At 49.6% G+C, this 24,578-nt stretch overlaps 1 protein-coding gene across 3 annotated transcripts in view; it reads left to right on the plus strand.

Moving 5' to 3' along the window:
• LOC147096759 (neuronal PAS domain-containing protein 3-like) overlaps positions 1-24,578 on the plus strand; it is a 448,957-nt gene that overhangs the window by 390,068 nt on the left and 34,311 nt on the right. For all 3 annotated transcript variants that reach the window (XM_085973376.1, XM_085973378.1, XM_085973377.1), the window contains exons 6-7: positions 6,284-6,458; positions 23,442-23,557. In XM_085973376.1, the coding sequence (XP_085829502.1) occupies positions 6,284-6,458; positions 23,442-23,557 (291 nt within the window). The remainder of the gene's footprint in view (positions 1-6,283; positions 6,459-23,441; positions 23,558-24,578) is intronic.

Here is a 24,578-nt window from a genome sequence, read left to right on the forward strand (position 1 = left end):
CGGCTGCCGAAAAAGGCGGCCGCCCTGCACCTCCACCTTAACTTGCGCCGCTGCCGGCACAGTAAGGCCCCGTGAACTGGGCGCGGGTAGCGAATGGCGCAACTGCGCCGTTCGCTACCAAATATCGCGAACGGGGCGCGAATGGGGTGCTGCGCACACCGATGATGTCGTCGGTGGCGGCGCAGCGCAAATGGCTAACGCCACCATTAGCGCCCCTGCTGAATATCGCGGGAGGCGCAGCCAGTGGCGCTACAGCCACTGACTGCCTCTTTAGGCACTAACAGGTGGCGCTACTCACCCAATTTCTCCCCCTATGACTGCACTGGAGCGTGTCAGCCTAGATTTTTGTGCTCAAGTCTCTAGCGTGGGACTTGAACCCACGACCTTCTGACTCCGAGGCGAGAGTGCGACCCACTGAGCCACGGCTGACACCACGCCGTCCCAAGGCGTATCTGAAAAGATGAAAACACCTCATTTATTCTCTTTTTAAAAAAATGATTCTCTCTTAAGAACTCCCCTACACGCTGCCCAGACCCGGCCATCCGTCACGCAGTGTCTCCGTGTGACAGCTGATGTAATTGATCACATGACAGCTGATGTAATTGATCACATGACGGGCGGGTGAAGAAATGAGGCTGCTGTTCCATGCAGACACCCTGTGAATTGTATCTCACTGTAGTCGGGTGAAAAATTAGATGGAAAAGTTGAAAAATGGCTTTCAACCCAGCCCTAATTTATTAGTCTTTCACACTCCTAATTATGCAAAAGGCTTTAGTCCTCCTTGTTGGCCTTTAGTATTCAAAGAAGTCAATACCTGTCTTTAGGGGCTTAGATATGCAGAGGGCTGGTGAATATTAATGGCGTTCTATTCATTCCTTATGCACTGAGTGTAGAGGTTAGATTATTACCGACCAGCTGAAGTTAAGCTCGAGGAACAGCACCTCATCTTTCGATTAGGCACTCTACAGCCCTCTGGACTCAACATCGAGTTCAACAATTTCAGATCATAACCCCGGCCCCTATCACATATACAGGAAACTCTCGATTTACCGGCACCTAAATAACCGGAAATCTCGGTTAACCGGCAAAATTCAGGAGTAGGTTCAGGTAAGTTTTACTTCATATTAGTGGCCGTTCCTCGATCTGTGGCTGTGCAATCGGGGTTCCTGCACATGTTGCTAAGCAACAGGGACGCTTGGTCTGTGGCCGGGATTCCTGCACATGTTGCTAAGCAACAGGGAAGCCTGGATTTGTTGCTGTGTACGGAGCTCTCGTACCTTTTACTATACCTCTCTGTAATCCGGACTTTTTGATAAACCAGCACCACGCCGGTCCCGTCGGTGCTGGATAAAAAAAGAGTTTCCTGTATATATTTTCTTTTTTTTATCCACACTTTTTGTTTGGCCTTTTTTTCTTCCCTCCCACATGGCAGCTGTCCTTCATTCTGCCAGCGCAATTCACACTCCATCTAGAGCCATCCTTTGTTCCTTAACCTGTCCCATTACCACCTCCTCTCGCCTTGAATATCTCTTAATGTCTCTCAATGTCTCTTAATCTCTCCTGCTTTCTATCCTATCACTGACCTTCCCTTTTGTTCTTTCATCCCTTCCCCCTTTTCCCAGCCCCTAAACTTGCTTTCCATTTCCTGCTTTTTTCCCAGTTCTGACAAAAGGTCTTCGACCTGAAACGTTGATTCCGTTTCTCCCTCCACGGATGCTGCCCTGACCTGCTGAGTTTTTCCAGCATTTTCTGTTGTTATAACTGAAGTTAGGCCCTGTCTCAGACCTCTTAATTACAAATGCAAGAGCGAACACAAAGGGGAAAAAAAAAATTCCCATCTGCCTTTTAATATCTGAAGGTGTCTGGAAAGTTTAGTACAGGCTTCAATTGTCTTTTTTGCTGGTGCCAACTTGGCTCAGTTGGTCGGCGTCTCTCTGGGCCTAAAGGGTCGTGGGATCAAGCGCCCCTCCGGCACCCCCTTAATCCAAGCTGACACTCCCAGTGCAGGACTGAGGGAGTGCTGCGCTGTCGGAGGTGCCGTCTTTTGGATGGGATATAAAAGCTATTGAGGTGATCATATAAGATCCTGTGGCACTATTTCGAAACAGAGCCAGGGGAGTTCCTCCCCTCAACCGAAGGTTCACCAGACTGATTCCTGGGATGTCGTATGAGGAGAGATTGGGTCGACCAGGCCTGTATTCACTCGAGTTTAGAAGAATGAGAGGGGACCTCGTTGAAACGTATAAAATTCTGACGGGGCTAGACAGACTGGATGCAGGGAGGATGTTTCCCCTGGCTGGGGGGGGGGTCTAGAACGAGGGGTCACAGTCTCAGGATACGGGGTAGGACATTTAGGACTGAGATGAGGAGAAATTTCTTCACTCAGAGGGTGGTAAACCTGTGGAATTCTCTACCACAGAAGGCTGTGGAGGCCAAGTCACTGAATATTTTAAAGAAGGAGATAGATAGATTTCTAGACACAAAAGGCATCAAGGGGTATAGGGAGGAGCGGGAATATGGTATTGAGATAGAGGATCAGCCATGATCGTATTGAATGGCGGAGCAGGCTCGAAGGGCCGAATGGCCGACTCCTGCTCCTATTTTTCTATGTTTTTTCTATGTTTCTATCCCATGGCACTATTTCAAAGAAGAGCCAGGTGCGGAGTTCCTCCCCTCAACCACTCAAATCAGATGAACCGGTCATTTAACTCGTTGCTGTTTGTTGGGATCTTATCTTGCTGTGCGCACATTGGCTGCCTGCTTAACAACAGTGACGACACTTGAAAAACACATTCATTGGCTGTAAACTTTTGGGGCCTGCTAAATGATGCCATATAAATGCAAGTGCTTCCCTCCTCCTCTTCGTTGGGATGCGAACGCTCAGCAGCATTCTCTCCAAGATAATGAGAGAAAATGGGAAAAATGAAGGAAGGAATTGGGGCGTGGGACTCGCGATTTTTGAAGACGTGATGAGGCAGGTGGAAGGTGTTCCAGAGGGCACGCGTGGAATGGCAAGTTGTGGGGTCAAGTCCCGCTCCAGAGACTTGAGCACAAAAATCTAGGCCGACGCTCCCAGTGCAGGACTGAGGGAGCGCCGCACTGCCGGAGGTGCCGTCTTTCAGATGAGACGTTAAACCGAGGCCCCCGTCTGCCCTCTCAGATGGACGTAAAAGATCCCACGGCGGCCACTATTTCAAAGAAGAGCAGCGGGAGCTGACCCCCACCGCCCGCGCCCCCCCCCCCCAATCCTGGCCAACTAACATCACTAGAGACAGATTATCCAGTCATAGAAACATAGAAGATAGGAGCAGGAGTAGACCATTCGGCCCCTCGAGCCTGCTCCGCCATTCAATGAGATCATGGCTGATCATCCAAATTCAGTACCCTGTCCCTGCCTTCTCCCCATATCCCTTGATCCCTTTAGCCTTAAGAAATATATCTAACTTCTTCTTGAATATATTTAATGAATTGGCCTCCACTGCCTTCTGTGGTAGAGAATTCCACAGGTTCACCACTCTCTGGGTGAAGAAATTCCTCCTCATCTCAATCCTAAATGGCTTACCCCTTATCCTTAGACTGTGACCCCTGGTTCTGGACTCCCCGACCATCGGGAACATCCTTCCTGCATCTAGTCTGTCTAGTCCTGTTAGAATTTTATACGTTTGAATGAGATCCCCTCTCATTCTTCTAAACTCCAGCAAGTATAAGCCCAATCGACCCAATCTCTCCTCATACGTCATTCCTGCCATCCCAGGTATCAGCCTGGTGAATCTTCGCTGCACTCCCTCCATGGCAAGAACATCGTTCCTCAGATAAGGCGACCAAAACTGCACACAATACTCAAGATGTGGTCTCACCAAGGCCCTGTACAACTGCAGCAAGACATCCTTGTTCCTGTACTCAAACCCTCTCGCTACGAAGGCCAACATACCATTTGCCTTCTTAACCACCTGCTGCACCTGCATGCTTACCTTCAGCGACTGGTGCACAAGAGCACCCAGGTCTCGTTGCACTTCCCCTTCTCCCAATCTATTGCCATTCAGATAATAATCTGCCTTCCTGTTTTTGTCACCAAAGTGGATAACCTCGCATTTATCCACGTTATATTGCATCTGCCATGCTTCTGTCCAATCACCCAACCTGTCCAAATCATACTGGAGTTTCTCGGCATCCTCCTCACAGCACACACGCCCACCCAGCTTTGTGTCGTCTGCAAACTTGGAGATATTACATCTAGTTCCCTCGTCTAGATCATTAATATATATTGTGAATAGCTGGGGTCCAAGGTCCGATCCCTGCGGTAGTCACTGCCTGCCACTCGGAAAAAGGCCCGTTTATTCCAACTCTTTGCTTTCTGTCTGCCAACCAGTTCTCTATCCAAGTCAATACCTTGCCCCCAATCCCATGTGCCTTAACTTTACACGCTAATTTCTTATGCGGGACCTTATCGAAAGCCTTTTGAAAGTCCAAATACACCACATCCACTGGTTCTCCCTTATCTATTTTACCAGTTACGTCATTATCACGTCACTGTTTGTGGGAGCCTGCTGTGCGCAAATTGACTGCCGCATTTCACTACATTACAACACTTCAAAAAGTAATTCGTTGGCTGTAAAGCGCTTTGGGACGTCCTGGTGTTGTGAAAGGCGCTGTATAAATGCAAGTCTATCTTTTATTATTAATTTAAAAAAACAAAGTTAATTGTCTGGTGTTGTTTATGACAGACATTGTTTGATTGGCTTCTGTCAGATGTCAGGAAAGTTCCGGTCTCAGCCGTTATGCATGAGGAGACCTTTGCTGCCTCTCAATCTTGTGCCAGTAAAGCTTGTTATTTTTTATTTTGATGCTTGTTGCAAGCTTCCAAGGGTTCCATTTCTGGCACAGGGCTGCAAACAGGGCACAGCTCAAGAGGCGCAAGCCCTTCCTAAACGGGTCCCCAGACACCGAGCCGGTTATTACGATTACCGAACCTAATCTCCAGAATAATTCGGCAGTGCGGCACCGGCCGTAGAACCTCTGCCGCACCGCGAACGGGTTCGCCTCGCGCTCCCGCAGCTCCAGCGACAGAAGAGCATGTGAGCTGCTGAGGACAAACAGTAGGACATGGGACATGCACATCGTGGAAGAGTGGGAATAGAGGGAACCATTGCTGGGATCCGAGCCAGGGAGCAATGGTCTATAGAGGATCCATAATGAAAAAGAATAGAGACAAAGTAAATTAAGACTTGCATTTATATAGCACCTTTCACAACCTCAGGACATTCCTTTACAGCCAATGAAGTACTTTCGAAGTGTAGTCACTGTTGGAATGTAGGAAACACGGTGGGATCTTTTACGTCCACCTGAGAGAGCAGACGGGGCCACAGTTTAACCTCTCGTCTGAAAGACGGCACCTCCGACAGTGCAGCACTCCCTCAGAACCGCACTGGGAGCGTCAGCCTGGATTATGTGCTGAAGTTTCAGGAGTGGGATTAGAACCCACAATCTTATACAAAACTGACAAGTAATTCAGCAGTAAATTGTCACTCAAACTCAGAGAAGCCATAAGGACGGCTTGCACGTGATACTGGTGCAGTGGAACAGGCTGTTCTGGGGTTGGGGTTAAGGCATAATGTTGAAACGGTGCAGATGAAGGGTTATCCTGCTCCTAGCCTCTGGTGCACCAGATATGGGATGGCATGATGCCATCAAAGGGTGATAGCAATTTCCATTGCTTGAGCTTATCCAAAACTCGGCTGCCCGTCTCCTAACTCAAGTCCTGTTCACTCATCACCCCCCGTGCTCGCTGACCAACATTGGCTCCCAGTCCGGCAACACCTCGAATTTAAAATTCCCATCCTTGTTTTTAAATCCCTCCATGGCCCTCGCTCCCCTCCCTATCTCTGTAATGTCCTCCAACCTTCGCGATCTCTGCGCTCCTCCAATTCTGGCCTCTTGTGCATCCCGCGATTTTAATCGCTCCACCATTGGCGGCCGTGCCTTCAACCGCCTGGGCCCTGAGCTCTGGAATTCCCTCCCTAAACCTCTCCGCCTCTCTCTCCTCCCTTAAGACGCTCCTTAAAACCTGCCTCTTTGACCAAGCTTTTGGTCACCTGCCCTAATATCTTCTTACGTGGCTCGGGTGTCAAATTTTGTTTGATAATCGCTCCCCGTGATTGAAATGCAAGTTGTTGTTGTTGTTGTTGTTGGTCAGCACTAGCATGGCGATGATCACATTCCTGAGCAAAGTCCTTCACTAACCCGCCGGCGGCGCGCCTGTGCCCGTTTTTCTTTCCCCGCGCAGGTGGAGCTGACGGGCAGCAGCGTCTTCGACTACATTCACCCCGGGGATCACGTGGAAGTGGCAGAGCAGCTGGGACTGAAACTGCCAGGTGGCCGAGGCCACAGCTCGCAAGCCCCCAACGAAGACGGAGCAAGCTCAACCTCGTCCTCCTCACTGGCCGAGACGCCTGAGCCAGGTAAGGGCCTGACTGGAGGATCTGCGCGCGGCAGGGAAGAGGAGTGGGGGTGGGTGGCTGGTGGCAAACTGGCCGGATGCCGTCATTGTTTCGGGCGGCGGAGGGGTGGGGGCACCAAAAGGAAGTTAATTGGGCTGCGGACAACAGTTCTAACTCTAGCTCCTTCTTTCCCGGGACTCAAGAGTGTAGACCTCCTCACCTCCCTCATGTCTACCTTTCTTCCTACAATCTAAAGGCTTTTAAAAACCAAGTTAGACGTCACCTAATCGCTTCTGACTTATCTTTCCTTCCCCCCTCCTTCTCTCTTCAACCTCAATGCTGCCCAATACCGCTTCAAAGAAAGAACTTGGGGAAAAATGTGGTTGCTTTGCACCTCCTGTTAGTGCCGCGACATTCCCTCGCAGCGCCCCAAGAGGGAGGCGGGGTGCTTCCAGTAGTGCCCCGCTTCCCTCTTGGGACACTACCAATGAATTTCGGCCGCGGGGAGGGGGTGCTACCTTTTTCGGGGCACTACCGGCAAAGTTAGCGCCCCAATTTTCCCCCCCTTGTATTTACATAGCGCCTTTCACATCCCAAAAGCTCTTTAAAGCCAATGAAGTCATTCCAAAGTGTAGTCGCTGCTGTAATGGGGGAAACACGGCAGCCAATTTGTGCACAGCAAGATCCCACAAACCGCAACATGGCAATGACCAGATCATCTGTTTCTCATTGATAAAATTTGAGGGATAAATATTGGCCAGGACACCGGGGAGAACTCCCCATCTCTTCTTCAAAATAGTGCCGTGGGATCTTTTGCGAGAGGTCAGTAGGGTGTGAGGTGTATGCTTCAATCCCACGTCCCAACCCGAACCATGAAGATGCCTAGCACACCTTCATCTTGGTAAATAGAATATCTGGTTTGCTGGAGAATGTTTATCTATTGATTCCAGTTTTCATGGACATCTTGATTGAAAAAACAGTTTTCAAGCTGCCTTAATAGTTCAGTGAGCTGATCCATACAAAGCAGGACAGTGCCAGGCTCCATTCTTGGACTATGCTAAGTTCACAGATCATAAAGGCATGAGGGGAAAAATTCGGTTGGTTAGCGCTTCCCGTTAGCGCCTCCGAGGGGCGCTAATGGGGCGCTAGGTACTTAGCGTCCGAGCGCGGCGATTTTAGCGCCGCTCGTGAAATTGACCAGTCATTTTGCAGCGGCGCTAAACACTACCGCCACGATCTCCTGCGCCTGCAGATCGTGACGTCAGTCGTGCGTGCAACGCCCCGGTAGTGCCCCAGACCGGATACTGAGTCGCACCCCCTGCCTTACTGCCTGCCGCTAGGAATGACAGGTAGAGGGGAACATTTTCATGTCAGGAAGGGGCTGGGGGAGCGCTATTTAAAGGCGGGCGCTTCCTGCCTTTTCTTGTCGGCAACATTTTTTGTTTTAACGCTGTCCTAAGGAGTTGTGCTCCTCAGCGCCACTTTTGAACTTCCTAAGCGCCGAGCTCTTTCCCTGGGCCTGTCCATTAATGCTTCCAACACAATTGCTTTCGAGGTCTCTCCAGGCCGAGATTCAAGGCTGCAATGAGCAGGGAGCGGCTGGCCAGCAAGATGGCCCCTCCCCTTTAAGAACTGGACGGCGCCAGTCTGTCTGGCTTCCATGGTAACGGACATCGCCTGAGCTTCGGTAGCGTTCTGAGGTAGCGCCTCGCTCCCTGACGTTTGCGCCTTAAGAGAGGTGTGTAACGCCTGATTTAGCGCTCAAATCACCTCCAGGTGGCGATAGAGGCAAATTTTGCAGTCGGAGTCGATCATTAGTGACGTCAGAAAACTACTAGGCACTTGGTCTAAGCGTTAAACAAAGCTTTAATCAGCTGTTTTACAACATGGAGGTCTAGTTGTGTCCTTCACTAGTTCCTGTTAAGAATGTCCTGCGCAAGCTGGGCCCGTGCCCGAGTATTTATACTCTCCCTGGACAGCGCCACCCGCAGGCCGCTCAGTATTATTTCCTAAGTCTTTCTTTCATGAATGATTGATTCAGGTCAATTAGTGCCCCAAAATGGGCGATACCGAATTGTTCCCCCATGGTGCTGGAGGCTACAACTACAGGAAACTCTCTTTTAACCGGCATCTAAATATCCGGAAATCTCTCTTAACCGGCAAAATTCAGGAGTAGGTTCAGGTAAGTTTTACTATATATTAGTGGCCGTGTAACCGGCGTTCCTGGACCTGTGGCCGTGTAACCGGGGCTCCTGCACCTGTGGCCGTGTACGGGGCTCTCGTACCTTGGTAAGTACACCTCTCTGTAATCTGGACTTTTTGATCAACCGGCACCACGCCGGTCCCTTCGGTGCCGGATAAAAAAGAGTTTCCTGTAACCTCAAAGCCCATCGGTCAGGCAGGAGAAAAATCAGCCAAGTCCGGCAACCACTAGGCTTGGGTGGGCGTCAGATTAGAACTGGATCAAAGTGGGCAGGACTAGTCCATAAACACTCGCTGCCTAGGGGGGAGGGGGGGGATCACACATTAAAAATGGCCTCTTGGGTGAGGTGCAGGGTGGGGTGGTGGCGCCAGTCAAACCGTACTCCAGTAGGGGAGTCAAGGCCGTTGGGAGAGGAGCGACAAAAAAAACCGCGCCTGTCCCGTGCCCATCAGTGCATTTAAGTCATTGGCATAAAAAAAAAACCCACCTGAAAATGGTGGAAATGCGCAACAGGTCCATCGGCTTCTGAAAGGGGAAAAGTAAGGTTAACGTTTTGGGCGTGGACCAGTTGTCAGAGTCGGAGTGAATGGGGGAAACGCGGCCAGCTCTTTTTAAAGGAGCGACCAGGAAGTGGGCCCCGGGACAAAGCTGCTAGAGGTGAGCTCGGAGGAGCCTCGCGTGAGTTCAGTAACTTGACTGTGGATTTAAAAGGCTGAACAGGCTTTTCTCTAGAAAAAGAGAAGGCTGAGGGGGTGACCTAATAACACAGAAACATAGAAGATAGGAGCAGGAGGAGGCCATTCGGCCCCTCGAGCCTGCTCCGCCATTCAATGCGACCATGGCTGATCATCCAAATTCAGTACCCTGTCCCTGCTTTCTCCCCATACCCCTTGATCCCTTTAGCCTAATAGAGGTCTTTAAAATTATGACGGGGTTCGATCGGGTTGAAGCAGAGAAGATGTGGTGGTGGAGACCCAGCACTAGCAGCTGTCAATATAAGATTGTCACTAATAAATCCAATAGGGAATTCAGGAGAAACTTCTTGACCCAGAGAGTGGTGAGAATGTGGAACTCGCTACCACAGGGAGTGGTTGAGGCGAATGGCATGGATACATTTAAGGGGAAGCTGGATAAACACACGAGGGAGAAAGGAATAGACGGGTATGTCGATGGGGTGAGAGGAAGAGGGGTGGGAGGAGGCTCGTGTGGAGCATAAACACCGGCACGGACCAGTTGGGCTCAATAGCCTGTTTCTGTGCTGTACATTCTATGTAATTCTGTGTAAAAAAAAACTGTGAAGAGGGGAAAAGTGCTGGACTATTGATAAACATGTTATTAATCAAACTGAACAATAGTAACCATAACTGGTCGATGGACCATCAAGTCGTGAAAGGGCGTTGGAATGGCAAAAGGGGAGCAAAGTGTCTCCAAAATCGGAAGATAGTCACCTCAACTGTTGTTTTCAATTGCAAACAGCATCTTGCACCTTATAAGCTTAAATACAGGAAACTCTCGATTTACTGGCACCTAAATAACCGGAAATCTGTGTTAACCGGCAAAATGCAGGAGTAGGTTCAGGTAAGTTTTACTTCATATTAGTGGCCGTTCCTGGATCTGTGGCCGTGTAACTGGGGTTCGTGCACTTGTTGCTATGCAACAGGGAAGCCTGGATTTGTTGCTATGTACGGGGCTCTCGTACCTTTAACTATACCTCTCTGTAATCCGGACTTTTTGATAAACCGGCACCACGCCGGTCCCGTCGGTGCCGGATAAAAAAGAGTTTCCTGTACTCTGTTGAGGCCTCAAAACCTCACTTAGGATGAGGGCAGTGACTGCGGTGAGCCTATTAGGCCGTGCTGATAGGGTTAAGTATTTTATTCTCGTGGAAGCAAATTGTGTTTCCCCGCAAGGACCGCGGCTTCTGAAGCCGAATTGGGAGACAGGCTCAGGCATGACCCGCATTCCTCTCAACTGACATTACTTCACGCAGAATGTCAGGGGAATTAATTAGTTGGGATCAGAAGCGCGGCAAAAAAAAGACAAGAGGTTATCTGCTTGTGTTTAATGGAAAAATTACAATCTGTTGAGCGTGAGGAAGGGCCCTCATTTGATCCTCTTTTGAGGACCACAGTTCCATTTTTCCCACCAAAACCGCAAGACAGAAGCTCTCTCAAATTTCCTGGGACTACTCCAAATGAAGGATGACGTTATGGCTCACTCCAGACTTACACCGCTGTTTCTCACCTGGTGACACAATCGCATTGAATGGCGGAGCAGGCTCGAGGGGCCGAATGGCCTACTCCTGCTCCTATCTTCTATGTTTCTATGACACCCAGATATCAGAGATTCATAGAAGCATGCCTTATAGGAACAGGAGGAGGCCATTCAGCCCCTCAAGCCTGTTCCGCCATTCAATGAGATCATGGCTGATCTTTGACCTCAACTCCACTTTCCCGCCCGATCTCCATATCCCTTGATTCCCCTAGAGTCCAAAAATCTATCGATCTCAGCCTTGAATATACTCAATGATTGCACATCTACAGCCCTTTAGGTTAGAGAATTCCAAAGATTCACAATCCCCCCCTGAGTGAAGAAATTCCTCCTCATCTCAGTCCTAAATGGCCAACCCCTTATCCTGATGATGTAACTTGCAACCCTGCTGTACATTTAACCGCAAAATGCGGGCTCGTGCTCAGTCTGTGAGCCATCAGCCAAAGCCAGAAGAGGCCCAGGATTGAGGGATAGACTGGAGAAGCTGGGGTTGTTCTCCTTGGAGCAGAGAAGGTTGAGAGGAGATTTGATCGAGGTGTTCAAAATCATGAGCGATCTAGACAGAGTAGATAGAGAGAAACTGTTCCCATTGGCGGAAGGGCCGAGAACCAGAGGACACAGATTTAAGGTGATTGGCAGAAGAACCAAAGGCGACATGAGGAAAAACTTAAGCAGAGACTGGTTAGGATCTGGAATGCACGGCCTGAAAGGGTGGTGGAGGCAGATTCGATTGTGGCTTTCAAAAGGGAGTTGGGAAAGTACCTGAAGGAAAAAAAACTTGCAGGGCTATGGGGAAAGGGCGGGGGAGTGGGACTAGCTGAAGTGCTCTTGCAGAGAGCCGGCACGGGCTCGACGGGCCGAATGGCCTCCTTCTGTGCTGTAACCATTCTATGACTCTATGGCCTAGAAATTCAGTTAGGGGCGCCCAGCTCGCCTGGGCGCCGGAATTACCGCTGCGCGCGGAGCCACTTGCGCCAGCGGGATATTCAGTTTCAGCGCCCCAAGTGGAAGCCGGCCACTAAACAAGGGTTTCGGCGCCCCGCTTGGGGCGCTGAAAGTGAATATCGGCGTGGTAAGTGCCGCAGCGCCACCCGCTGCGGCACGGCAGCCTGCGGTACTGCAGGCCTTCCTCTCACTCTTAAGGGGGAGGTGCCTGCAACAGCGCGATCCCCGCTCGCGAGTGCCGGCAAATGAGCCCGGCACCAAGGAGAAGTGCCGGGCTCTCTGGAAACAGCCGGCAATGCCGCGGGGGGGGGGTGTAGGAGGCCGGGGACGGAGGTGCGGGCAGGCGGCTGCCGAAAAAGCGGCCGGCCGCACCTCCACCTTAACTCGCCCCACTACCGGCACAGGTAGGCCCCGTGTACCGGTCGCTGTTTGCGGCTGGCGCGGGGGAGGCGGCAGCAACCAAATATGGCCAGCGGGGCGATAGCGGGGCGCTGCGCACACCGATGACGTCATCGGTGGCGGCGCAGCGCTACTGGCTAACGTCGCCATTAGCGCCCCGCTAAATATCGCGGTAGGTTTGCACAGTGGCGCAAAAGCCCTCTTTGGGCGCAAACTGGTGGCGCAGGCCACTGAATTTCTAGGCCTATGACTCTAGTTCTAGACTCTCCAGCCAGGGGTAAACAGCCTCTCGCCATCCACCCTGTCAATCCCCCTCAGAATCTTGTTTGTTTCAATGAGATCACCTCTCATTGTTCTAAACTCCAGAGAGTATCGGCCCAATCTGCTCAATCTCTCCTCACAGGACAACCCTCTCCTCCCAGGGATCAATCTAGTGAACCTTCGTTGCATGGTATAGACTTAAACAGCCCACATAGAGAAAAGGTTGGGCAACTCTACTCTTGCTCTTTCTTTCAAAACGCTTTTCTTTCCATAGTCTTCCCCACACTCCCAACATAGAAAAATAGAAGCAGGAGTCGGCCATTCGGCCTTTCGAGCCTGCTCCGCCATTCAGTATGATCATGGCTGATCCTCTATCTCGATACCATATTCCCGCTCTCTCCCCATATCCCTTGATGCCTTTTGTGTCTAGAAATCTATCTATCTCCTTCTTAAATATATTCAGTGACTTGGCCTCCACAGCCTTCTGTGGTAGAGAATTCCACAGGTTCACCACCCTCTGAGTGAAGAGATTTCTGTTCATCTCAGTCCTAAATGTCCTACCCCGTATCCTGAGACTGTGACCCCTCGTTCTAGACCCCCCCCAGCCAGGGGAAACATCCTCCCTGCATCCAGTCTGTCTGGCCCTGTCAGAATTTTATACGTTTCAATGAGATCCCCTCTCATTCTTCTAAACTCTAGTGAATACAGGCCTAGTCGACCCAATCGCTCCTCATACGACAGTCCTGCCATCCCAGGAATCAGTCTGGTGAACCTTCGCTGCACTCCCTCTACGGCAAGTGTATCCCTTCTTAGGTAAGGAGACCAAAACTGCACACAGTACTCCAGGTGTGGTCTCACCAAGGCCCTGTATAACTGTAGTAAGACACCCTTGCTCCTGTACTCAAATCCTCTTGCAATGAAGGCCAACATACCATTTGCCTTCCTAACTGCCTGATGCACCTGCATGTTTGCTTTCAGTGACTGGTGTACAAGGACACCCAGGTCCCTCTGTACATCAACATTTCCCAATCTATCACCATTTAAATAATACTCTGCCGTTCTGTTTTCCCTACCGAAGTGGATAACTTCACATTTATCCACGTTATACTGCATCTGCCATGTATTTGCCCACTCACTCAACTTGTCTAAATCGCCTTGAAGCCTCTTTGCATCCTCCTCACAACTCACAATCCCACCTAGTTTCGTGGCGTCAGCAAGCTTGGAAATATTACATTTGGTTCCCTCATCCAAATCATTGATACATATATTGTGAATAGCTGGGGCCCAAGCGCTGATCCCTGCAGTACTCCACTAAGTCACCGCCTTTTGGATGAGATGTTAAACCAGGGCCCTGCCTGCCTGTCGTAAAAGATCCCATGGCCACTATCCAAAGGAGAGCAGGGGGAGTGACGTAAGAAAACTTACTAAGAACTTGGTTTGAGTATAAAACAAGGCTTTAATCAACTGTTTCACAACCATGAGCTCTAGTTACATCACTAGTTCCTGGTTACAAAAACGTCCTGAGCAAGCTGGGCCCACGCCCGAGTATTTATACTTTCCTTGGACGGCGCCACCAGCTGGCCGCCCAGTGTTATCTCATGAGTCATTTCTACATGAATGGTAAGATTCATGACATTGCGTTTCCGCCAACATTTACCCCCTCAATCGACAGATTGTCTCGTGGAATCTTGCTGTGCCCAGCCGGGCTGCCGCGTTGCCCGACAAAACAACAGCGCCCCGGGCTTCAATCGTAATCCGTTGGCTGAGAAGCATTTTGAGACGTCCTGAGGACGCAAGAGGCGCTATATAAATGCAAGTTCTTGGCTTTATTAAAAAAAGCAAGTTGGCCAAAATTGAGATGTTGCAAAGTTGCAACACACTCGCAAAGGCCTCTCAAACTTTTCTCTCTCTGTGTTAATAGCATTGTTGGACGCTCCCCTGTGACTCTCCAACTTTAAGCATGCTCCCAGCTTCCTGGCATCCTTTTGTTTTTAATTAGGAGAAGTGCATCATTTTTTTTTAAAACTTGGGGCAATGCAATTTTAAAGCTCATGTCTCCTTGAAGCAAACAACACAATACAATTTAATCCTGATAAACACAGAACGACCTCGCCAGGAATTGTTACGCTCGGATCAAGCTCTCTATGACTCCAGGTAAAAAATACATAACCAATTTGCAAGTCTCAGTCCTGCGGCCCATTTAATCATTCAGTCAGTGACTCACCACAAGCAACAGAAACACAGAACAAATAAAGACGTTTCGCTTAAAATGACTGGATTTCGGCTGTCTTGGGAGAAACATTGGCTGTGGAATAACAACAGAAAATGCTGGAAAAACTCAGCAGGCCAGGCAACATCCGTGGAGAGAGAAATAGAGTCAACGTTTCAGGTCGAAACCCTTCGTCAGGAAGAGATGCCTCTGGAAAGTTGAGAAACGCCCTGCCCGTTCAGCGTGTTCAGCGTGGCTGTGGAGTAGCCTTTAGTGCACAGAGGATCATAAATTGGAACATTATTGACGTGGGAATTGAGAGTAATGGGAGTAAACAGGAAGGATTTGGTTCATTGGGATTGTATAAGGTGAATGGGAAGGGGTTTGGTCCATTGGGATTGTATACAATGGGAGTGAATGGGAATGGGTTTGGTCCATTGAGATTGTATACAATGGGAGTGAATGGGAATGGGTTTGGTCCATTGGGATTGTATACAATGGGAGTGAATGGGAATGGGTTTGGTCCATTGGGATTGTATACAGTGGGAGTGAATGGGAATGGGTTTGGTCCATTGGGATTGCATACAATGGGAGTGAATGGGAAGGGGTTTGGTCCATTGGGATTGTATACAGTGGGAGTGAATGGGAATGGGTTTGGTCCATTGGGATTGTATACAATGGGAGTGAATGGGAATGGGTTTGGTCCATTGGGATTGTATACAGTGGGAGTGAATGGGAATGGGTTTGGTCCATTGGGATTGCATACAATGGGAGTGAATGGGAAGGGGTTTGGTCCATTGGGATTGTATACAGTGGGAGTGAATGGGAATGGGTTTGGTCCATTGGGATTGCATACAATGGGAGTGAATGGGAAGGGGTTTGGTCCATTGGGATTGTATACAATGGGAGTGAATGGGAAGGGGTTTGGTCCATTGGGATTGCATACAATGGGAGTGAATGGGAAGGGGTTTGGTCCATTGGGATTGTATACAATGGGAGTGAATGGGAAGGGGTTTGGTCCATTGGGATTGCATACAATGGGAGTGAATGGGAAGGGGTTTGGTCCATTGGGATTGTATACAATGGGAGTGAATGGGAAGGGGTTTGGTCCATTGGGATTGTATACAATGGGAGTGAATGGGAATGGGTTTGGTCCATTGGGATTGTATACAATGGGAGTGAATGGGAATGGGTTTGGTCCATTAGGATTCTATACAATGGGAGTGAATGGGAAGGGGTTTGGTCCATTGGGATTGTATACAATGGGAGTGAATGGGAAGGGGTTTGGTCCATTGGGATTCTATACAATGGGAGTGAATGGGAAGGGGTTTGGTCCATTGGGATTGTATACAATGGGAGTGAATGGGAAGGGGTTTGGTCCATTGGGATTCTATACAATGGGAGTGAATGGGAAGGGGTTTGGTCCATTGGGATTCTATACAATGGGAGTGAATGGGAATGGGTTTGGTCCATTGGGATTCTATACAATGGCAGTTATTGAGAAGGGGTTTGGTCCATTGGGATTGTATACAATGGGAGTGAATGGGAAGGGGTTTGGTCCATTGGGATTCTATACAATGGGAGTGAATGGGAAGGGGTTTGGTCCATTGGGATTCTATACAATGGGAGTGAATGGGGCGGATCATCAATGTCTCTTATGAAGGTTCTTTCCACTTTCCTGCCTTTTCTCCTATCCTGAAGATGCCGATTCGTGTGAGGTACTATTCCTCGAATGCCCATCACAGCCAACCCTGAACTTGCAATCACCGTATAATCCACCCAGATGCAATCTCCAGCAACAACAATCAGGAGTAAGAGCCCTGGCTGATTTCTCCCCCTCTTCCGCTCTCGCCCTCCCTCCTAGCCTGGGGCTCCGAGGCGCATTGTAGCGTTCCCAACAGCTGCCCTGGACAGGATCAACTATCTCAGGACAGACCAGAGGGTGGAAACTGGTTGCTGTACTGTCGGAGGTGCCGTCTGCCGAGGCCCCGTCTGTCCTCTCAGGTGAACATAAAAGATCCCAATGCCCTATTTTGAAGAAGAGCATGGGAGTTCCGCCCCCCGTGTCCTGGTCAATATTTATCCCTCAACCAACATCACTAAAAAAAAAACAGAACATTGCTGTTTGTGGGACCTTGCTGTGCGTAAATTGGCTGCCGCGTTTCCCACATGACAACACTGACTACACTTCAAAAGTACTTACTTGGCCGTAAAGCGCTTTGGGACGTCCTGAGGACGTGAAAGATGCTGAAGAAATGCAATTCTGTCTTTTTTACCCATTGTCAGAACTCTTTAAAAGCATACAGATCAATGAAGATTAACTCTAAGCATCTCAATCTTTAACGGGTGGTTTGTGCATTTTCTGCAGTTTCCACAATTTCTGAGGCAGCCAAAAGATCCTGTGTTCCCAGCGAGGAGCCCTGTTTGAAGGGAGCGCGGTTCGGAAGATCGGTGCTACCCTAATTGTCTCCCTTCCTCCTTTTAAGTGTGGCTCCCCATAGGGTTTGGTGACTTGCCCCTCGTATATTTTTTTGGCACCAGCATTGGTGCATGGTCGACACACAATGAAATAAAAGAAATAAAGAGAGTGTGACCCGTCTAATCTTTTATTATTCTTTTCATTTTAATTTTAAGAACGAATTAAAGATTTATAAGAATTACGAGAGGAAGCATAAACTACAAAGGTACAGCCTCCAGCAGTCCGAATTCCGCAGTACAGCTGCAGGCTCTTAGAATGGAATTTATCCAATTTCTTCGGCTTTTGGGATGGCCCTATCTCCAAAGGAGCAGCGTAGCACCGAGGTTGCGTCACGTCCAACAGCATATTCCTTTCCTTTCCCCCTTCCGGAGAATGCTGACTCATTACAATTCCCTCCTCTTCCCTTCCCTCCCCTACAAACACTGACTACACTTAAATAAGTGATTCGTTGGCTGTAAAGCGTTTTGGGACGTCCGGTGGTCGTGAAAGGCGCTACAGAGATGCGGGTCTTTCTTTTCATAGAAACATAGAAGGTAGGAGCAGGAGTAGGCCATTCGGCCCCTCGAGCCTGTTCCGCCATTTAATGAGATCATGGCTGATCATCCAAATTCAGTACCCTGTGACATGAATCAGTCATTCATGAAAGAAAGACTTATGAAATAATACTGAGCGGCCTACGGGTGGCGCTGTCCAGGGAGAGTATAAATACTCGGGCACGGGCCCAGCTTGCGCAGGACATTCTTAACAGGAACTAGTGAAGGACACAACTAGACCTCCATGTTGTAAATCAGTTGATTAAAGCTTTGTTTAACGCTTAGACTAAGTGCCTAGTAGTTTTCTTACGTCACCCTGTCCCTGCTTTCTCCCCATATCCCTTGATCACTTTAGCCTTAAGAAATATATCTAACTCCTTCTTGAATATATTTAATGAATTGGCCTCAACTGCCTTCTGTGGTAGAGAATTCCACAGGTTCACCACTCTCTGGGTGAAGAAATTCCTCCTCATCTCAGTCCTAAATGGCTTACCCCTTATCCTTAGACTGTGACCCCTGGTTCTGGACTCCCCCGCCATCGGGAACATCCTTCCTGCATTTAGTCTGTCCAGTCCTGTTAGAATTTTTAAAGTTTCAATGAGATCCCATCTCATTCTTCTAAACTCTATCGAATATAAGCCTAATCGACCCAATCTCTCTTCATACGTCATTCCTGCCATCCCAGGTATCAGTCTGGTGAATCTTCACTGCACTCCTTCCATGGCAAGAACATCCTTCCTCAGATAAGGCGACCAAAACTGCACACAATACTCAAGGTGTGATCTCACCAAGGCCCTGTACAACTGCAGCAAGACATCCTTGCTCCTGTACTCGAATTCTCTCGCTATGAAGGCCAACATACCATTTGCCTTCTTAACCGCCTGCTGCACCTGCATGCTTACCTTCAGCGACTGGTGCACAAGGACACCCAGGTCTCGTTGCACTTACCCTTTTCCCAATCTATTGCTGTTCAGATAATAATCTGCCTTCCTGTTTTTGCCACCAAAGTGGATAACCTCGCATTTATCCATATTATACTACATCTGCCCAATGACCCAACCTGTCCAAATCATACTGGAGTTTCTCTGCATTCTCCTCACAGCACACACGCCCACCCAGTTTTGTGTCGTCTGCAAACTTGGAGATATTACATCCAGTTCCCTCGTCTAGATCATTAATATATATTGTGAATAGCTGGGGTCCTAGCACCTTTAACCGAGAATTGCAAATTACCTACAGCACAGAAACAGGTCCATCCCAGTGTTTTATGCTCCACACGAGCCTCCTCCCACCCCTCTCCATCAAGTAGCTTTCTAGATTGAATCGTGTAGGGTGGGACTGGGTTCACGTGTAGGGCCAGGCTGAGTAGAGGCAGTGGGATCCCTTCCCTGAAGGTCATGAGTGAGCCCCAGTTGATTTGTCTGACTTTCAGGAGCTTTCTCCGGAGCTCTGTTGGAAAGTCCACATGGGCGGACAGAATCAAGCTCACTTGTGATGGCGCCCCATGTGGAATAGCCTGTTGGCGCTCACTGTCTAAACTCGCGCGCCAAGGTTGGCCACTTGGAAAGTGCGCAGGATGGCGGCTGTAGTCTGTGCAAATACGCACCCGAAACTTTCCGGGTTGAGAGAGAGGAAAGGTCGTAAGACCAATTAGTCAAGGGAATGCCGTGAAGGTTCCTTATTACCAACTGTTTTTACAAACTATTTCTTGGTCCTAGCTGAACGTCCATTGTGATCAACAGTGGAGCTCAGAACCCCGTAAGAGGAAGGGTAAAGCCCCCCACCCCCCACTTTATGAAGCACTCGTTCGCCTTTCTCGATGGTCTCTAATCCTCATAGCATCCCGCCAAATAGGCAGAGGAACAATCTTCAGTCGACAGCCTGGCTTTTGGTCGGTGCCAGTCTGAAACGGGTTGCTAGGGGAGGGGAGGTTGGGAGTATTTTTTTTTTACTCGTTCACAGGATTGCGGGCGCCGCTGGCAAGGCACGGCATTTATTGCCCATCCCCTAATTGCCCTTCGAGAAGGTGGTGGTGAGCCGCCTTCTTGGACCGCTGCAGTCCGTAATACTTCTTTGTAGCGGTTTGGTAAAACGGAGTGGCTCGCTCGGCCATTTCAGAGGGCAGTTAAGAGTCAACCACGTTGCTGTGGGTCTGGAGTCACATATCGGCCAGACCGGGTAAGGATGGTAGATTTCCTTCCCTCAAGGACGTTAGTGGACCGGATGGGTTTTTATGACAATCTGGTAGTTTCATGGTCACCAATGCTGACACTAGGATGACATTGTCACTCCCTCGTTCCTAACAGAACAGATCTCTACAAAATGCTGAGGTACAGAGGGATCTGGGGGTCCTTGTACATGAATCACTCAGAGTTAGCATACAGGTACAGCAAGTAATTAGGAAGGCAAATAGAGTGTTGGCCTTAATTGCAAAGGGAATGAAGTATAAAAGTAGGGAAGTCCTATTACAACTGTTGGCGAGACTGCGTACAGTTTTGGTCTCCTTATTTAAGGAAGGATATACTTGCATTGGAGGCAGTTCAGAGAAGGTTCATGAGGTCAATTCCGGAGATGAAGGGGTTGTCTTATGAGGAAAGGTTGAGCAGGTTGGGCCTATACTCATTGGCGTTTAGAAGAATGAGAGGGGATCTTATTGAAACATAAGATTCTGAGGGGGATTGACAGGGTAGATGCGGAGAGGATGATTCCCCTCGTGGGGGAATCTAGAAATAGGGGGCATAGTTTCAGAATAAGGGGGCACCCTTTTAAATCGGAAATGAGGAGGAATTTCTTCTCTCAGAGGGTTGTGAATCTGTGGAATTCTCTTCCCCAGAGAGCTGTGGAGGCTGGGTCATTGAATATATTTAAGGTGGAGATAGAGAGATTTTTGAACGATAAGGGAGTCAAGGGTTATGGGGAGCGGGCAGGGAAGTGGAGTTGAGCCCAAGATCAGATCAGCCATGATCTTATTGAATGGTGGAGCAGGCTCGAGGGGCCAAATGACCTACTCCTGCTCCTACATCTTATGTTCTTATGTTACGCTGTGCCTTCCCCTTCAATTGAATGGCTGAGATTGAGAACTCCATTCATCTGAGGTGTGACATTGGGTAGCTGATGAATGACATTAGATAGATAAAGTCATCTTGGGCAGATAACTAGTGAGGAAAGGATATTGGAATCTGAGGCTGTTGGTGAGTAATTTTGCATGGACAGAATCTAGCCTTCGATAAATAGATACTAAGTGACATTGAACAGTTACTGAATAGGGGGCCCAATAACTGAGTGATATTGGATAGATAAAGTGGTGTTGAATAGACTCGAGTGTGTCATTTATATTGGATAGATATTGGATAGACAGGGAAAGCATTGCAGGATAAAGAGGGAGCAAGTAATACTGTATAGATACTGCCTGGAGTTTGTTAGCTATTGGATAGGATAGACATTAGTGCTGGATCGTTTACTGTGAAACGTTCTTAAAACGAAACAAACAGGATAGCTCAGTAGCGTGTCGCTAATTACAGAATGTGGGATTGCGGTCATTGATTAGTGTGGGTGGGGCTGGAGGTCATTGATTAGTGTGGGTGGGGTTTGGGGTCATTGATTAGTGTGGGTGGGGATTGGGATCATTGATTAGTGTGGGTGGGGTTTGGGGTCATTGATTAGTGTGGGTGGGGTTTGGGATCATTGATTAGTGTGGGTGGGGTTTGGGGTCATTGATTAGTGTGGGTGGGGTTTGGGGTCATTGATTAGTGTGGGTGGGGTTTGGGATCATTGATTAGTGTGGGTGAGGTTTAGGGTCATTGATTAGTGTGGGTGGGGTTTGGGATCATTGATTAGTGTGGGTGAGGTTTGGGGTCATTGATTAGTGTGGGTGGGGTTTGGGGTCATTGATTAGTGTGGGTGGGGCTGGAGGTCATTGATTAGTGTGGGTGGGGTTTGGGGTCATTGATTAGTGTGGGTGGGGTTTGGGATCATTGATTAGTGTGGGTGAGGTTTGGGGTCATTGATTAGTGTGGGTGGGGTTTGGGGTCATTGATTAGTGTGGGTGGGGCTGGAGGTCATTGATTAGTGTGGGTGGGGTTTGGGATCATTGATTAGTGTGGGTGGGGTTTGGGATCATTGATTAGTGTGGGTGAGGTTTGGGGTCATTGATTAGTGTGGGTGGGGTTTGGGGTCATTGATTAGTGTGGGTGGGGCTGGAGGTCATTGATTAGTGTGGGTGGGGTTTGGGGTCATTGATTAGTGTGGGTGGGGTTTGGGGTCATTGATTAGTGTGGGTGGGGTTTGGGGTCATTGATTAGTGTGGGTGGGGCTGGGGGTCATTGATTAGTGTGGGTGGGGTTTGGGGTCATTGATTAGTGTGGGTGGGGCTGGGGGTCATTGATTAGTGTGGGTGGGGTTTGGGATCATTGATTAGTGTGGGTGGGGTTTGGGATCATTGATTAGTGTGGGTGAGGTTTGGGGTCATTGATTAGTGTGGGTGGGGTTTGGGGTCATTGATTAGTGTGGGTGGGGCTGGAGGTCATTGATTAGTGTGGGTGGGGTTTGGGGTCATTGATTAGTGTGGGTGGGGTTTGGGATCATTGATTAGTGTGGGTGAGGTTTGGGGTCATTGATTAGTGTGGGTGGGGTTTGGGGTCATTGATTAGTGTGGGTGGGGCTGGAGGTCATTGATTAGTGTGGGTGGGGTTTGGGATCATTGATTAGTGTGGGTGGGGTTTGGGATCATTGATTAGTGTGGGTGAGGTTTGGGGTCATTGATTAGTGTGGGTGGGGTTTGGGGTCATTGATTAGTGTGGGTGGGGCTGGAGGTCATTGATTAGTGTGGGTGGGGTTTGGGGTCATTGATTAGTGTGGGTGGGGTTTGGGGTCATTGATTAGTGTGGGTGGGGTTTGGGGTCATTGATTAGTGTGGGTGGGGCTGGGGGTCATTGATTAGTGTGGGTGGGGTTTGGGGTCATTGATTAGTGTGGGTGGGGCTGGGGGTCATTGATTAGTGTGGGTGGGGTTTGGGGTCATTGATTAGTGTGGGTGGGGTTTGGGGTCATTGATTAGTGTGGGTGGGGTTTGGGGTCATTGATTAGTGTGGGTGGGGTTTGGGGTCATTGATTAGTGTGGGTGGGGTTTGGGGTCATTGATTAGTGTGGGTGGGGTTTGGGTTTATTTAGTGTGGGTGGGGTTTGGGGTCATTGATTAGTGTGGGTGGGGTTTGGGGTCATTGATTAGTGTGGGTGGGGTTTGGGGTCATTGATTAGTGTGGGTGGGGGTTGGGTTTATTTAGTGTGGGTGGGGTTTGGGGTCATTGATTAGTGTGGGTGGGGTTTGTGGTCATTGATTAGTGTGGGTGGGGTTTGGGGTCATTGATTAGTGTGGGTGGGGGTTGGGGTCATTGATTAGTGTGGGTGGGGTTTGGGTTTATTGATTAGTGTGGGTGGGGTTTGGGGTCATTGATTAGTGTGGGTGGGGTTTGTGGTCATTGATTAGTGTGGGTGGGGTTTGGGGTCATTGATTAGTGTGGGTGGGGTTTGGGTTTATTGATTAGTGTGGGTGGGGTTTGGGGTCATTGATTAGTGTGGGTGGGGTTTGGGGTCATTGATTAGTGTGGGTGGGGTTTGGGTTCATTGATTAGTGTGGGTGGGGTTTGGGATCATTGCTTAGTGTCATTATAGGGTCACCCCTGTAATTCCCTTTGTGATTTCCACAGACTCTGCCAGTCTCGGTCACCTGGCCGACGATAACACCATGGAACGAACCTTCTTTGTTCGTATGAAGTCAACGCTGACCAAACGAGGGGTCCACATCAAATCTTCAGGATACAAGGTAACCAGTGGGAATAACTCACGTTCGGCGGGGTTGCTCTGACAGGGGCGACTTAGCCCAGGAGTGGTGAGAGAGTTCCAGTCACATCGGCGGAGATACAGCCAATAACACAGGGTGCTGCCTTAGAGGTGTTAATAATCCCAGTGTTAGGAAGCTGGATTAACGTCGGCAGAGATGCAGTCTGTAAATTCAGGTTCTTGTTACCTACCTGTCAGTGATGGGACAGCAGGGTCTCCATGGTTAAGTGTCCTTATCGATTTGAGTTCCACTCCTCTCTCAAGCCCAGTGCTATTGCAAAAACAACAAACACTGAAAGACGCAGCGTTTTGCTATTAAAGGCGGCCGCTGTCTCTACCCTGCGAGTTTGGGCCCCGACCCCTTGCCACCCGGGTAAGGTCACTGACCTGGTGGTGACCCCGTGTGTCCCAGACCGAGCCAATCCGTGAAACCCCAGGAGCACCCCACTGCCCGTGAGCCACACTTTCCAGCATTTGTTTCACACCAGACCAACTCACGGCTCAAAGTCACACCCACCAGTCAATGGATTAAGCCCCCAGCCCATTTACACACCTCGCCTCCCCCTTACCCTCCCCCTCGCCCTCTCCACCCATCACACTCACCTCACCCTCACCCTCCCCCTCACACCCTCACCTTCTCACACTCCCCTCCAATCACCCTCCCCTCACCCTCACCCTCTCCTCCCCCTCCCCTCACCCTCCCCTCCCCTCCCCCTCACCCTCCCCTCCCCCTCACCCTCCTCTCACCCTCTCCTCCCCCTCACACTCCCCCTCCCCCTCGCCTCCCCCTTACCCTCCCCCTCACCACCCCTCACACTCACCGTCACACTCCCCTCCAATCACCCTCTCCTCACCTCTCTTCACCCTCACCCTCCCCTCACCCTCTCCTCCCCTCTCCTCACCCTCACCCTCCCCTCCCCCTCTCACCCTCCCCCTCTCCTCCCCCTCCCCTCCCCCTCCCCCTCACCCTCCCCTCACCCTCTCCTCCCCCTCACACTCACCCT

The sequence above is a fragment of the Somniosus microcephalus genome, chromosome 34 (genome assembly GCF_052327205.1).
Source record: "Somniosus microcephalus isolate GS21.2 chromosome 34, FLI_Smic_1.0, whole genome shotgun sequence".
Classification (NCBI taxonomy): Eukaryota; Metazoa; Chordata; class Chondrichthyes; order Squaliformes; family Somniosidae; genus Somniosus; species Somniosus microcephalus.